Here is a 17,202-nt window from a genome sequence, read left to right on the forward strand (position 1 = left end):
ATGTTTTCATTGCACGTAAATGTACATTTGGCATTGCAAACGTCAATTCACTTAAGCATTTTAACCATCCAACATAAGTAAAAAAAAAAAAAACGTTTCATCCCCTTTAGTGTTTGTTGTAATATAGCATTAACCTTTCTTGGAAAACTGCAGAATTGCTTCTTGGATCTGAATTGTAAAATGTAAAACAACAAAAAAAGTAAGAGCATATACATTACAAACTTTTCTGGAGTAATTTTTGGTAAACTTCTTAAATAATTAGCTTTATATTATGTGGTATAAGTGATCTCAAGCACCAGGAAAAAAGACAAATAAGGAGCGCAGCAGTACAAGAAATATATTTATGGGTGTTTTGGCAGAAAAAGAAACTTACAAAGCAGATGAATATCCTAATTTGAATTCAAACTACTGAGTGGACAACAAAAAGCAGTCCCTTTCAATGTGAAGATTTTTTTTTGAACACCCAAACTTAGCACTAACAGACATCCCCACTGAGTTACAATACATGCTAGTTATTCAAAATACTACATCAAGAGTCTGATTTAATACAAAGCTGATGTCAGTTGAAAAGCAAGCAGAAAATCAAAGAATAGGATCTGAACAAATAAATAAAAACATATCAACTCTGGAATTCTGTACAAAGCGATTCAGATTTTCAATGTACAAAACATTTCTAAAAAAAAAAAAAATGTCCATAGCTTAGATAGCTGTTACAAATACGCTTCTTGGAGCAAGTCCTTGTCATTAGTATACAACAGGTCCACAGCAGTGCTCAAACATAGGCGCTTCCGTTTGTGATGTCTGCAGAGGAGGTTTTTCAGTCCCGTCAGTGGTTAGTGTTTCTTGTTTTCAACATATAAAAAACACATTCATCAAAATGTTTGAATCCAGGCTTTCAAAATGCTATGGTTTTTTTTTCTTCTTTTCTTTCCGTTTTTCCCAAATCAAAGTCAGGACTTTCTTTTTAATCTAATCACGGTTTACGCAACAGTCGTTCCCGAGTCCTCTCTGAAATTTCACATTTTATCACCCTGCCAGTGGCTCGACAGAGAAAAGGCCGCATTTGCTGCTGTACAGTTTCTTCACCGCCCTGATTTTTCTGAACCAGCATCAAACTGAGACAATGGGCTCCATGCAAGAACTTCTCCTGAGTGAGATTCACCAGGTTGATATTAACTGAGAATTTACAGCTACATAAAAGGAAAGACAAACTATACAATCCACCAGCTCCACGGAAAAACATTATAGAATTAAAGTGGATAGTGTCAATTACAGCCCCAGCTGGTTACGTTGCACATTTTAGCCATCACACGCAGAAACTGCCCGCTCAGTGGAGAGTCTCATAACCAGGACTGGAACAGCATCCATGGATTGCGTCAGTTTAGTTCATGATCATTTCAAAGCAGTTGTTGCAGGGCCTTGAGAGGAAAAGCGAAAGTGCTGCTGATGTGTGATTTAGGCTGCAAAAGGTGTGCAGGCAGGAGGAAGGTGTCAAAGTAACAGTCATGCGAGTGCCGGGATTCTGGTTTCCCCTGAAGGTCGTCGTTGTAACAAGATGAGTGTAACTTACGGTGTTTAGTAGCCTGTTGATGTATTCCCAGATACAATACCAACAGTCTAATCCAACTGTCCTGCTTTTATTAAGGCATTGATATTGGATTCCTGTTTGAACTGACAGCAAAGAAAAAATGAGACTCATATTGGTGATGTTGAACTGTTCCTATGGTGATGCCGCTTCTTGTTTTTATTAACTGAGTTTAATGGCTAAGGAGCAGCTGGTGTTCCTTAGTCCCACTGTGCAGACAAAGACAGGGGAACTTTTGGGGCATCAAAATTAGAAATGTGGGAAAAGCTTTTGAATAAATTCCTCTTTTATTCCAACGGCATAATCTAAAAACTGATTGATTTTAAAAGAAATTCAGCTTATTGTCAGTGTTTCAGGAGTGTTTTTTTTTTTTTTTTTACTCTGCTCACTGGGAATTGTGGCAAAACAAATGGGAATTCTTATACTGGTATTGACTAAAACACTTGCGCCTCTGGTACAGCTCAAATTAATAATCACAAGTTTTTATAAACTAAGATCAACCTAAAAAAGAATGATTAAAACAAATTCTTTAGCTACACATATTTGGCAGGGAGTTTCTGCAGTGTAAATTACATTCTTAATGTGTTTTTTGTACGTTATGCAAATGTTGTGTTTTTAGAACATCTTTAATGTGCTGCTATAATAAAGCATGAATTTATTTAAAGACTTTTTACACATCTTTACAAGCAGGGGAGCTAGTAAACAGAATTCTTTACTTACAGCAGAGTAAAACCACTAGAAGTTACTGTTTGCCAGCTGATCCAAATGTTTCTGCTACACCCGATGCAGATTTTGCATTTCCGTCTGGAAACGGCAACTTCTTAATCAAATATTGGGAATGAAAAAAAAAGTCATAAATGTTTTGTGGAAAGCTCTAAAACATTCTTGCATGAGGCCCATTGTCATGCATGGACTTCATGTTAAGAGGTATGCTCCTTTCCAAGGACACGTTATACTAACTATAGTAATAACAAAGCCCCCCCCAGGCACTGTAATGGCACTTTAAATACTACGGCCTGCTACTTTTAGTCCTATTGTAGTTTCCCTATCAGATTCAATCAGTTAAAAAAAATGACCTGATGAGTTTTTTGAGCCAATAAAATACATTTCAATTTCCAGCCCTTTTCTGGTTGAAAATGGTCTGTTGGCTGTAGAACAGATGCACTGAGGGGTCATGTGCTCAGTGCTGCTAATTTCCACCTTACAGAAGAGAATCAGCAGCGCACGGACAATAAGATACGACTCGTGTTGATTCACCTTAAGTCAATGAGGCAGGATGTGGTGTTCCGCACACGTCTGCCCTTACTTTATACAGAGCAGAGCTAAACATTAGGGCGGCTCAACAACGTATGAGGGCGTGTGGAAACATTCATGTGCCTTAGCTAAACGGTTCACACTGGCTAAAATCGGAGCTGACGGACTGGACGATCGAGCCTTCGAAGCTCTCGGTCTTCTGACTCCGAGACAGACCCTTTTGGCACGGCTCCATGGTGACGGCCACGCCCACGCCGCTCCGCCCCGATGTCATGTGGGTGACCTCCGACCAGCTGTCTGTCTCTGGGTCATAGCTCTCCACACTGTCCAGGAAAGTGTTGCCGTCGTAGCCTCCTGTAAAGATGATGTTGGTGTTTTAGTTTGAGTTTATTACAAAATGATTTAAGACTCTAGTGTGTAATACTTTAGACCAAAACACTTGTTTTTTTTTTTTTTTTTCCAATGTTTTCACCTAACAACCACAAGATTAATCTATTTTATTGTGACTTTAGCTGAGCCATTCATTCGTATTCTTCCCCCTTTACTCCAAATTTAAGGACGCACCAGATTAGGTGTAATCTGGTGCGTCCTTAATTTTGGAAGATTGGTTCAGTAAAATTAAATTGGCAGATCGCCTTAATACACTGTGAATCACGGTGATGACCGGATCATGCCGCGGGGAAGTTTTTCTTTTGCCAGGACAGGAAAGATGGCCACAGTTTATTGTAAGCCTGATGGAGCTAAACGATTGTCCTACAAAGATTGTCTACAAATATACCCACCTCTCTTCAGATTAAAATAATATTTATTTATTTTTTTTGCTTCTACTTCACAGTTACGCACTTTTTTCTTGAGGCTATATTGCAATATCCAACAACGTTTTGGAGGATTCTGTTAAAGTTTTGCTCACATTTTAAGGAGTCACGGTCCATGTAAACAAAATTTTAATAATAATAATAATAATTATTGTCTTAACAATGTTATTTCTATAATATGCTCCAGGCTGATATTAATCTTTGGTCAAGCCTCAACTCACCTAACACATAAATGCGTCCGTGTAAAGCAGTGACTCCCAGCGCACTGCGCCTGTGCCTCATGGAGGCGGCAGAGCTCCACGTATCCGTTTCCACGTCGTAGCGCTCCACTGTGTTCAGCTGGTTGGTGCCGTCGTATCCACCCATCACAAAAATTTCATTACCCAGCACACACACACCTAAAAGAGAAAAAGAGATAATTTCTTATCAGTTTAAATTACATTATCTAAAATATAAACAGTCAAATAGCACCGTTTATGCTTCACTTTTATATGAAAGGTAAATATCTCAACATAACTGCATGTTAAAATCTGTTTTCTAAAGGTATAAGTTCAGTAGATAACGTGTGGATTCTTCATGAAACTCAAAAGTGATGCCAGGCCCTGTAGGAATGGACACAGCCAGTTTCCACTGCTCAAAGCAGAGGTGACACTGAACTGGTCTGACTTCAAGACTAAAAATACATTTCAAGAAGGAACTTAGTCTGACAGGAAAGTTTAATGTGCTGCATCACCAGCCTCATTCTGGTCTGAATCAAACACCCCAGTCATGTTTATGTTAGCATAGACCAAAGGTGCTGGACAGGCAGATGTTTCTAGACTTTAAAAACAAAGTGGGGAAAATTGCACAACCAGTTGAGTAACTTTCCAGACTCCCAGTTCACAAAGCAAAGCTACAAAGCAGTTTTTCCCCTCCTCCTCCTTCCTTACCAGCTCCAGACCGCACAGTGTTCATGGGGGCCATGGTCCTCCACTCGTCCTTCTCTGGATAGTAGCACTCACAGGAGCTGAGCCGGTTGGCGCCGTCGAAACCCCCGACGGCGTAAAGCAGTCGGTTGATCACGGCGACACCCACACCAATACGCCGCGTTAACATTGGGGCCACCAGCTGCCACTGGTCCCGCTCCGGATCATACCTGTGAACACATGACTGTGTTTGGCGTTGCCGTTGTAACTCGGGCAAACTGTTTGTGCACTGAGATTTCTGAGAAGTCACAAAAAGTGAACATACTTTATTTCAGTAAACAATTGAAATTCCAGTGCTGTTTTTATATATAGTTTTCTGCTCTTTCTCAGAAAAGAGCTCAAAATTCTAAGACATAACTATTCTTTCCTCCTAACAATTTAATGTAAAGAATGAAGATGAAGCAGAATGTGCATCGTTTTGGGCACAGATTCCTTCCCCCCCCCCATCACTGGCAGTTCGGTGGAATGAACATGTTTGTTCCACAAATGTCCCTACCTAGCAATTAAGACAGGTTGGGCATGTTCCTCTTTCAAAGCAATACTGGCTTCCTGTGAATTATGTTTGGATTATTGCCAGAGTTTGGATCTATTTCATCCTTAAACCCAGCTATATTTGAAATCCACTGTTGAATATTTAACTTAACGAGGTTAAAGATTGTACCACATGTCCACAGCTGCTTCTGGGTCACATTCCAGCTAAAATACCGACAACAGACACTTACAGTGAGACAAAACTGAGTTAAAAGTTTGATTTCTGTTTTTCTGTCATAATGGACCATTCACAAACTGAACTATTGTTCATGAAAGAAGCAGAAATAAATTTAGGAACAAAAGTGCCTTGTAGATCTAGTCATGCACATGAATTTTTTTCATACCATATCAAGTTACAACCACAGACTTTTCTCTTTTTTTTGTGTTGGGATTTTATGTGATAGACCAGCAAAAAATATATGCACACTTTTTGTAAATGACAAACCATATATACTTTTTTGTAAACTATTCTGTTGTAGCTCTGGCTCTGTGTTTACACTGTCTTGCTTATAGGTAAATTATAGTAAATTTATTATTGTGAAGAGCTGACTAATCTACAATCATGGTTATCAGATAGTTTTAGTACCATACATTCGGGAACTCTACTTCTGTAATACATTCAGTGATACTTGTTGTTTAATGAAACTTTAAAGTTTCCAGAGGTGAAGAAGTGGTAAATTTATTAAGAAATAACTTAGTTACTGCTTTGTCGAGGGAACAGACAAAAAGCAATGTTTTCAATAAAACCTTGTTGAGATGGAAATATCTCAACAATATGTCTTTCCAGCAGCTGGACAGACAACTTGCTGTTTGATTATTTAATGGAAAATATATCATTAATGTGACACTCACCAAAAATTATAGCACGTCACATGTTTTCCTAATATGATGCAGCCCTACGCTGCAGCTTTGAGCAGGCTGCCATTCATGACTGCTCTGTTTATTCAGCACCATGTACCATTCTTTTCTATTTTATAATTACATGATACTTTATGTTGCTCTGACATATAAAATTCCCATAAATAAACATGAGTGTGTAGCTGTAATGTATAATGTGACACTGTGTGAAAATGTTCAGTTGAGTAATTTTGAAAGACTTTTCATCAAAAGGTTGGAGTAATGTCTGCAGGACAGGATTGTAGCTGGGTTTTTCGGGCTCTGGTAATGTAATCTCAGTGCAGGTGTTTTTGCCTCAAGCGAAGAAAACGAGAAAAACAACATTACTCTTTTTTTTTTCTTTTTAAATAATGTGTCAACTTGCAAAATACTGCATTAAAGAAAATACGTAGCAACACTATTCAGTGTTGCAGAAGTAAGACATATAAATAGTCTTGAGCAAAAAAAAAAAAAAAAAAAAAAAAAATTACAGGAAGTGAAACATCACCAGATAAATTCCAGGAAGTTTCTTTTACTTACAGTTAGTATGTATGCAGACTACATACCAAAAACTTAAGTCCATGCTATTAATATCAGGTTCTGGGCAGAGGCAACCCACAGAAACTCAAACATAATGACATTAAATCCCATTGGGCCAGGAAGCTTCACATCAAAAGACACTTGTAAAGCAAATTGCACCTGTTGGTATCAACTTCAATCGGCCAAGCTCAGCTTACTTACCTTTCCACGCTGTTGTGATGGATGCACCCATGTGAACCGCCAACCGCATAAATCATGCCATCGATGACGCCGACCCCAATTCGGTTCCTTGGAACACTCATTGGCGCACACGGGTGCCAGCAGTTGTTCATAGGGTTGTAGCAGTCCAACGCGTTGGAGTCCATGTTCCCGTCAGGGGCGTTGTTTCTGCCGCCGACGGCGTAGAAGAGTCCGCTGATGACGCAGGCTGCCAGCCCACTGCGGGGAACCTGCAGGTCAGCCAGCCTAAGCCAGGCACCTGTACAGGGGTTGTAGGCCTCCAGGTAGCTCAGAGACTGGCGGAAATATCCCCCTGCGGTGTAGATGAGCTGCGGTACCTTGGGAGTTCGGCAAGGAACGGCTTTGGTGGGTTTGTGGAGTGTGAGGTCCTGGAAGATCTGAGCTAAGTAGTCTTTACACTGAGGGTCCCAGTCCAAAGACTGGAGCTGCGCCTGCAGGAAGTTGGGAGTGAGGGAATGGCAGCGGACAGCCTGGAGTAAGGCCTGGACGTACGGTCGCCGGTTCTCCTGGTCGTAGCGGACCCAGGCCACGCATGCCTGGAAGACCTCGGACTCGCAACGCACGTTGAGCTCATCGCGGCTGATGAGGTTGACCAGCTGGCACTGGGACAAGTTGAAAAACTCCTCCTGGGTTGCAACCTGGGAGAGGAAGTGGAAATACATTATTTTTGTCATACCAGTGCTTGCAGGAATGTCTTTGTAATTTAAGTACTGACATATTAAGACTTGATGAAGTATTCTTTCATGACACCCCATTGCCTTTGGCAAATCAGACACAAAGCAATGCAGAGATAGTTGAAACATGAGCTGTATCTCTCTGAAAAAACACCAAGAGTGTTTTCACACCCGACAGTCCGGTAGACTTGGTTCGAGTGGGGCCCATGTTTAACAAACTCGAAACAAAACGCCCTCAACTTTGGTGGCGCTGCATCAAGAACCACTGAAGAAAACGTCACAAAAACCTCCGAACAAGAAACTGACGCAACTTCCTTCTTCACAAAATGTAAACAAAAAAGGAGTATTGGTAGATTTTAGCAGTTGTAGAATTTCCCTTTGGTAAAAGACCATGAGCCATTTCACCCTTTAGTTTTAAGACTCTCGTGTTTGTTTTCGTTCTATTTGCCCAAAATGTTGTGCGCCACAGTTTGCTTTCTGCTTTTGGAGCGGTCTTCGATCCACATAAGCATTCGAACCGCACCAGAGTTCACTTAAACTGAACTTAGACTTAAGTTTGTAGGTGGACCAGAGTTAGCTTTTTTAGGTCTGCGTCACAGTTCGACTGTGCATTCACACCTCTCCAAACGAATTGCACTTTCTAGGAAAATGAACTTGAGCTCGATTAAAGCAGAGTCAACAAGTCTGGTGTAAATGCACCCTAAAAGTGCACTCTTGTTTCCTTTATTTTCAAGCGTAAACAGGTCTTTTGCAATAAGTGGTGCTCCAACCTCAAGTAAACCCTGTTAAGGAAAATCATGACTCAGTGCATTCTCAGAATATGCAGGTGTGCAGGCACTCAAACAGAAATTATGGACAAACTGAAAGCTGTACGAACTTGTTTACCACACAGCACTTCCACCATTTCAGTACGAAGCTTATCCTAAGTAGGTGTATTAAACTTTAACCTCAGCAGTTCTTCATTTCATCTATGTTTCAGTTCCGAAAGGGAACCTCCTTGGTTTTGTTTCTGAAATATCCCTCTTCTGGCCGTACCTGGCTGAAGTTCATGTAGATGTATTCTCTGGCCTTCTGGTGGAGCTCCGTGCAACCGATCTGCTCAGCAAAGCTGGCGATGCCGATGGCGTTGCTGGGGTCGAGCTGCTGGACGAGGAAGTCGCAGCAGGCCTTGACCACACTGTCTATCTGATACATGACGGCGCCGTTCATCACATGGATGACGCACTTCTCCCCCACAGAGATGCTGGCAGTGTAGGCAAACTCAATCAATCGGTCCATAACCTGAGCGGGGAAGTGGGGCAGGGTTAGGGTCAAAGAAGGGAAAAGAAATGAAAAATAAAGCTGCTTAAATCCTTTCATTTCTGCCAACGGGGGAACAGAGATTAGCTTTGATGAGTCACACACAGTGCCCTTGTTTGTATGTGAGCCACCACATGTACAGTGCCTCGAAAAAAAAACTATTCTCACCCACTGATCTCTGCAACCACAAACTATTTGGATTCCTTTTGTGACAGCCCCACACATATAGTATGGAAATGTGATTCAGAAGAAAATAGATACATGTTTTTATTTGTGGTGGGAGTTGATTAAAAGTTCAGAGTTAATTTCAGGGTCCGTAAATAACAATTGCAATAAGATTCTAATAGAAACCCACGTGTTCAACAAAATAAGCAATGTTTTCAATTAAAAAAAAAAGTTTTATTTATTGAATAAATAGATATACAAGTTCAACAACAAAGATATTTATTGATTTTAAATTTATTGTTTAGGTTAATGTGTAAAAATGCTGTAATGACCATGCAGCTTTCCAGTACATTGTTTGAAAATATACTTCTTTTGAAATGCGGAAATTGACATTAGCATTGGGGACGTCAGTGCTTGCTGCAACATGTTTTGCATTGAGATTGGATTTCAGGTTTGAGTAGCTTCTGTGGTAGGCCAATTAATTTTAGCACAACGGTAGTCTTTTCCGGTGTCCTATCAGATTGTTTTTTAAAGCACAAGTGAATTTGTTTTTGGGAAAGAAAAAAAAGTTTTGTGTTTGTGGATGCTGCTTGTGTGTCAGATTTAAGGTGACTAAAAACATGTGGATACAAAAGTTCTGTCTGCAACCTTTGTATATAAAGCCATTAATTGCATTAAAACTTGCATATGTAATTTTCCAAATTATTAAGTTAAAGTATCAGCCCTAGTTTTGTATTTTTTACAAATAAAAGTGTTACAAAGTGCATCATGCAACCCACAGTAATCAGATACCCGTAAATAAACTCAAGAGTAACCTATTTCTTTTAGACCTCTGCTGGGTGGTAAATAGAGTAAGTCTCAGTATAAATCCAGCTGTTCTGGATTTAAACAGCCTTGTGAAGACCAAGTAACAGAGCAAAAACTGATCTGTTCACAGATGTTTTCCACAGAAGAACAGGCAAATATTTCCATCTACAGAGGTACAAAACTGGCACAGACATACCCCAAAGACCTGCTAGTGTAGCTCTAGTGAAAGATGGTTCTCCAAAGGATTGATGTATGATGGCTGAATACAAATGCACTCTGCATTTGTAAGATGTTTAATTGTAAAAAACATTGAAATCATTTTGCTCAAAACTATTTTCTACTTTCCATTGGTCTCTCACATAAAGTACACTGAGGTTTGTGGACCTTATGTGACAAAATGAGGAAAAGTTAAAGTGGTTTTATGACTCATTCAGATAAGACTTATGCAATGCTAACTTAGTATACCTCTAGGTGAAACAAAAGCTGACTTTTTACTTTTTAGCTTCTATGTTTACCTCATCTGATCAGACCTACATTCTTTCTATAGACTAACCGCCATGTGACACACAGTGTTACCATCTGATGTTATCTGTAGATCAGTCAAGAGAGATAATTCACACGCTGAAACCTCAGAGTCAAACCAACTAAGTGGGATAGTTGATGTGCTTTTACCACAGCATTTATCATAAAACCCCTATGTTGTTACTGCAAATGTGACCGGTTAATGCTGAAACAGAGAGCAGTGCTATTAAACTCTGGCTTACTCTGGGATGAATCCCTTCAATGGGGACCAGCTCCATGCCGCACTCCTTCAGGCCGTTGGTGAACATGGCGCGGAAGACGGGCGACGACGAGGCCAGCACCACCTTGTGAGCCACGAAGTCCACCGCCTCCAGGTCCTTGTAGCGCACGCGCAGGGTGACGTCGCACAGCTGCTTCTCCAGGCGCAGCTCGTTCATGATGGCGAAGGCGGCCGAGGTGTGGCTCTCCAACGTGTAGCTGAAGACGCGGTGACCGTTGCGCGTGGATGGAGTCACCAGCGCCTTGCATTCTGTCAGGCACTCTGTCATTTCCTGTCTTCCCACTCTGCTCCACCGTAAACCTCTCTCTCATGAACTGCGGTCGACGTGATGCGGCATCCCTGCACCTCATGCAGACACGGGTAAAAATAAAGAAAGGATTTAAAAGGCAGGGGGCGAGACGGCGACGACAGAAAACGGGACCAGATTTGCCTGATTTTCTTTTTTTTCCCCCCAGAGAAAAGTCTTTCAATCGTTCATTAAGTCATCACGATATTTGGATCCAAGTTTTTCCTCAGTGCTAGATATGGGGTTATGCAGAGCTCCAACATGGTAAAAGTTTTTCAAATGAAGAAATCTTCTTGTAACTTTGCAGATAACTTGGTACTATGACTCAGAGTGATCCCGTTCAGTTCAACTGTTAGTTTTGGCTGCACTGATGCTTTTCTTTCCACTTCTCACAGAGCTCATTATAAACTTCTTAGTCATTCCTTAAAGGCAAAAAAAAAAAAAAAAGGAGGGGGCGGCCCACTTTCAAAGGGAAAAAAAAAATATATATATATATATATAAAAATCAAGATATTAACACTTGGATGAGAGAAGACGAGGCAGATAGTGAGATTAGGCAGTTGGGTTGTTGACCCTGAACAGCAACAAATGGGTCAGATGCCAAATGTGTTACACGGGTCACTTGGTGTCCCTTGGACCTGAGTAGGGACAGCTGACAGCGCTGCTTTTCCTTGGAGTTGCCCAATTCTGGAATTCAACTGAGAAGAGAAGAAGACGAGATTTAAACAAATGAGTGGAGGCTTTCTAATTCATTCATATGGAAAAAAATTGGACAAGTGTGACATGCTTTCATATCCAGCCCCGTTAACTTTGACACCCCCAAATAAAATTAAGACAAACAGTTGCCTTTAGACATCACCTAATTGGTAATATCAGTTTAAATCCAGCTGTTCTCGGAGGGGCTTTGTCGCATGGCTATGTTATAAAACTGTAGACCTAATTCCACTTTATAATGAGTGAAAAGACGTGAAAAATTATGTTCATAGCAATTTACTATTCAATCTGACTGTGCTTGACATATTTTTACCTACTTTGTGTTGAGCTATCACACAAAATGTCAATAAACTAAACATAACAAAATCAGAAAAGATTCAAAGGTTTAGGAAGACTTTTCTGTGACAAACTTTGTGTAAACACCGACCTTAATTTATAATTAACAAGTCTGTCCTAAAACAATCACAAAGTTTATAAATAACTGGATTCACCCACTGACTCAAGCACCAACACAACAATAAAAAAAAGAAAAAAAAAAAAAAAAGAAAAATATTAATTGGAAACAAAACTATCCAGCTGCGATAGCCCTATGACTGCAAACAGAGTATGAGGAGGAAGAGGGGAGTCCTGCTCGGGTTAAACTGGGCTTTAGTCCAGCCGGTCAGCATGACTCGGTTTTTACTCTGTCCTGTGACCCGTCTATCTGGGGCTGGCACAGAAGGAACGTTTCGCACAAAAACACAACCACAATGATGTCTGAAAGGACGTTTAACAACCCCAACAAAGCTTAATTCACACATTGTAACAATTCAACCATGACCTATGGTAGTGGGTGTACCCTGCTGATTGGTTGGGTGGAAAACGTTGGTTGAAATCAGCTTTAAAAGTGAATGAAAAATGAAACTCGTGGAAGTTAACAGGCGAGGGTTTGAGCTGTGAAGAGATTCATTTAAATCATCGCCTCGCACCACTGTGTGATTCTAACTTCTTCCTTCCAGATCATGACCTGCATGCAATATAGTGAACTAACAGCAACAGTCTGGTGATCGCTGAAAAGGAAGAATCAAAGCAACAATGAGGCAGTGAGAGTTCAGTTATACAACACGGCACCGTTGCACACAGGTATCCATAAGCTGCATGTCTATGCACTTTTCACAGATCAGCTTGTTTTCTCTGAGCAGCTTCTGCCGCCAACAATTAATGACGTGCGGCAAGGTCAACGCAGGGCCTGTCATAAGTTAGTCAGCCAGTTAGAAAGCTGTAATATGAAGCGTGCTGTGATTCAGATTTACCGCAGAGCTTTTCCCCCTGCAAAGTTCTGAGTAAAACATTTTCAGAGCAGAACATGTTGCTCAACTCCTGCTGCCTCGCTCTGTCTCCCTGTGTGCAAGGCACAAAAACTTCTGAATGACAAATGGGCTTCTCATGCATGACCCTGGATCTGCTGACAATCTCTCATGCTTTACTAATAGTTTCACAAGGGAAAAGTACAAGCGTTGAGGAATGGCTACAAATATTTTACCTCAGTTTTACTAAGAGAAAATTAGTCTCATCAGAACCACCCAACTAGAGCGAAGCAAGCAGAGAGTCTTTAATGTTTAATATGCAAAGTCTCCATTTGCAGTTCCAGCCAGGCTTGATGAACAAATCAATCTCCAACTTTAACAGGTTAGAAATTTTGATCACTATTAAGCCTATTGCAATAAGCCATTGTTTTTCTCACGCGCCTCTTCCTATAGAGACTGGACAACAAAATGCTTCAACCTGGTCTCAACTATTTTTAAGGCCAATTTGTATACCGAGACTTCAGAATCCACTTAATATGTTATTTCAGGTGTTTTTCTTTATTTATTTTGGATATTTAAAATTTCTTCCAGTTCCAGTGTAAAAATGATCTGTGAGAGTCCATATTTGTCTTATTATGTTACTTGAAATTGGACTCAAAACAGCAGCATCGTTAACTTGACCCGATAACTTCTGGGACAATTTATTGTCTAGCAAAATGTGTTATTGTGACAGGCTTAATAAATCTGCATAAATAAAAGTTCTGCTCCAACACAATGCAAACAGAGTTGACACAGAGGAGCTGTAAACTAAAAGCCATAAAAGCACTTAGATTGAGCTGCGAAATGCTGAATCATGGTGGTGCTGGCAGCATCTTGCTGTGGGGTTTATTTACATCAGCAGGAACCAGGATGTTGGCCAGAGCCGATCGGAAGCTGGATGAAACTTAACACAAAGCAACCCTGTTACACTCTGGGAGACTAGATTAAAGCATTTTGTTCCGTAGGAATGACAGAGTCAAAGTCCATAACTAAATGTGTGATGATCATGAGTTTCAACTTTGACCCCGTAGCCCCTGCAGAGCTGAATCAAACGAGTGCTTTTCAGCAGGAAACGACCCACCACCTGCGTTTCTCTCGAGCTTATAGTGACGAGCCGAAAGAGAAACAAACACACACGACTGAGCATTGTATAACCCACAGAAGAGCGTTCCCGCTCAGTGAGTCATCGTGAAGTTCTCCCCGAGCCAACAGTGGAACTGGATGTACCAAAACATGACCCAGAAGTGGAGCTAGTCCTTACATAAGCCCGAACGGAATTAGATTTCCGCGCCATCTACCTGCCCTCCTTCACACAAATCGCCGCTCACCCCCGCTTCGCTCCTGGCACTGAAAAAGGTCACCATCTCCTGGTTTGTTTTCACCCAAATATCACAGGGAGCTGCCGTGGAAAACCCGAAACAGGCGCGACACAGTCGGCTGGGAGTTTGCAAGGGACGCCAGTGTCGCGATAAAACGCGACATCACGGACAATAAATTAAAGAAAATGGGAAATAGAGCTGACACCGGGACCCATAGAGGACCCTAATAATAGAAGGCTGTAAGGCGACAACAGCCGCACAAACATGCTAACAAAACCATGCCTCAAACTATTTCTGCTACGAACCACCTGCTCGTTTATCAAAGCGATCCATAAAAGTATCAACTGTCACTGAGACGATATATTTCTCATAAAGAAAGGAAACTCACGTAGTCTGGCTCAATTCCTCCATCATGGTACTGATCTGTGGCCACATCGGAAGGAGGAGGGGTGGGGAAGCTGTAACTCACCGTGACTAAGCATTGTGCCGAGCCTCCCGTGGGCCTTCACAATAAAAGCTTCCCCCAGCGCGCGAGGACCGCCTCCGTTGACGTGTAAAGGAGAGCGAGCGCGTCACAACCCCGGGGGCTTTTATTGCGAAGAGATTCTCAGAATGACGGAAAAGCAAGCCAGAACTATAAGCAGTGCCAAGACATGCAGCCCATTCAACTTTACTGTTCAATGTAAAATAAACTCTGCAGTACAGAGATTTGGGAGTTGATGGAATCCCATCCAGTTGTAGAAAACACACTGTTATTGATTGATTCAAGAAAATTAACAATGAAAAACAAATGTATATAGCAAATGTATGGCAAAGCAAACTCTGCAGTTCTAACAAGAAATTAATTGCGTCAATAACCCAACTAAACAATATTTGGAATAAATAGCTAATTTCATAACACACACCGTTTCTGTTATGTAAGAATTGTTTACCTCAAACGTGCCTCTCAGGTGTTTTTCTTTACAGTAAATATGTTTGTGAACATCTCCCAGTGTCGCAGCATGAAAGAAGTCAGTTTGCCCCAGGCTGGTGCTGACGCATCAGTTCGTCCCTCTTTCAAAATATATAATCTAGTTCAGGTCAATAAGGTCTCGTGGAGCAACATTTCCTTTTCAAGCAATAGGTGGCGCCAAAGCTTAACATTTAGAGTTTGTAGGTCCTACGAGTTGCTGCTCTAACATGAGGTGTGTCACGTTAGATGTCTCAGTGGACAAAGCATGTGTCCCTTGTCAACACTGACAAATGACCTACGGCTTTTACCGACCAACGCAGTTTATTGTATGATTTCAACAGCAGGAAGGAAGTCCTGACTGCTTGACCTCTATCAGTAGGTACGTTTCTGGTGGATACAGTCAACATCTGGGAGAACATCTGCGCTGGTGCAAATCATATCAAAACAAAGGTGCTTCATTGTAACAGAGCCAAGTTTCTAGACAACAATATCTTTAGGTCACAACACATGGGGAAAACTGCAGGGTCTTGCGAATCTATGTATGCCTTAATGTATCTGTTGAGCTCAGTTTGATTTAAAAGCCCTTTGTTAATCACACAGGGAAATTTAATGTACTAAGTTCCTTCAGAGTTGTTACAGATTGTGATAAGATAACTCTTTTAACAGAAACGATATTCTAGAGATCTGAACGAGTCGTCTCTTCCTGAAAACACCTTGTAGCTGTCTTGTGAAAAGGATTTTAGGGGTTGTCCATTATGATCTTAATTTCATAAAGCAGCCTTTTTTGCACAATCATCTCCTCAGGCTGCAGTGCAGACCCAAGAACAGAACCAGCCTTCTTTATGAGCCTGTTCATATTTCCAATTCACTGTCTCTGTTGCTGCAAACTCTACTGAGGACAGAAGAAATCCCACTCTCCTCAGTAGACTTAAACAAGAAATGCAGTTTCACTGCCATTTACCTGTTTGTATAACCGTTTCTTTCATTTTGTTCGCATTGAACACGAAATGATAGCTTCTGCACTATGCCATGTCATGTTACAACCTCAAACTTCAATGTCGTAAACAAACAAAAAGTAGGGCATAATTTTGATGTGGGAGGGAAGCTATTTTTGTAGTTTTACAGTCTGGGGAAGGGTTGAATTCATTTGGATTCATCAGAGGATAGAGAGTAGGAGGAAATTCAAACCATCTCTTTGACCACAAAAGGCAATGTGCAATTTTTGGCAAACAAAGTGGATGTTGTGGACCATCTGGAGATTAGTGTGCAAAGAAAGATTCGTCATAAAATGAAGATCTGCCCTCTTTATCATACAACAACACTGCAAATCTTCAACTAAACTTCAGTTTCTTACCCCTAAATAAAATCTTTTCAACCATGTGCCCTCAAACAAATCATCTGATTTGTAGAGAAAGCCAATCCCTTTGTATAAAAAGTGCCGTTCTGTGAAGGTCTTAAGTGGTTTGTTAGAGATCCCTTCTTGCAGGACTTTGTTCATGTCAACAAAGCAAATGTTTAAGTTAAAGTTATTTTGTTTTTGTTAAGTGAATTTTACATTTACTTTGTGACTGGTCTGTGGAAACACTGAACAATAAAAACACTTCCTTCTTAGATGAAACCTAAAAATTGGAAAGATTCACTCATTTCACATTCTCCCAATGTGTGAAACGTGTGGTAACCTTTATGGGTGAAATGCCAGATTTTTAAGTTACAAAGGATTTTCAGTGCATCAGGATGTATATTTCTACTATAGCGTTTTCTTCATCACAAATGTAGAAATTACTGACATTAATGTAAGGTGATAGTAAATTTTACCTATGCTTTTTTCAAGAAAAAGCAGAATAACAAAGTTCACTGTTTCATAAGAGAAGTGTTGTATTGTGTTCAAGCCAGTCTGAGACCAGCAGACCTTGATGTGTGCTGCCCAATGTCATTAACAGATGTGAGACGGGGGGCTGACTTCCTGTGGTACTTACAATTTCAGTTGCTCGAGACAAAATACACCCAGCCTCATTTAGATCTGTTACGGAGAATGAAAATAGATCACAAACTC

At 40.8% G+C, this 17,202-nt stretch overlaps 1 protein-coding gene across 2 annotated transcripts; it reads right to left on the reverse strand.

The window, feature by feature from the left end:
* Window positions 1–1,931: 1,931 nt before the first annotated feature.
* keap1b (kelch-like ECH-associated protein 1b) lies at window positions 1,932–14,688 on the reverse strand. Of its 2 annotated transcripts, none has more exons than XM_015052510.1 (7): window positions 14,586–14,688; window positions 10,516–11,537; window positions 8,516–8,761; window positions 6,768–7,444; window positions 4,584–4,789; window positions 3,876–4,052; window positions 1,932–3,193 (listed from the first exon to the last, which is right to left on the reverse strand). In XM_015052510.1, the coding sequence occupies exons 2-7, from the start codon at window positions 10,819–10,821 to the stop codon at window positions 2,964–2,966; spliced, it is 1,842 nt and encodes a 613-aa protein (XP_014907996.1). In that variant the 5' UTR covers window positions 10,822–11,537; window positions 14,586–14,688; the 3' UTR covers window positions 1,932–2,963. The 2 variants fall into 2 exon arrangements, with proteins under 2 accessions (XP_014907996.1, XP_014908073.1); XM_015052587.1 differs by lacking the exon at window positions 14,586–14,688 and adding an exon at window positions 14,177–14,539.
* Between the last annotated feature and the right edge of the window lie 2,514 nt (window positions 14,689–17,202).

The sequence above is a fragment of the Poecilia latipinna genome, unplaced genomic scaffold (genome assembly GCF_001443285.1).
Source record: "Poecilia latipinna isolate Pla-1442-1.1 unplaced genomic scaffold, P_latipinna-1.0 Scaffold4, whole genome shotgun sequence".
Taxonomy (NCBI): Eukaryota; Metazoa; Chordata; class Actinopteri; order Cyprinodontiformes; family Poeciliidae; genus Poecilia; species Poecilia latipinna.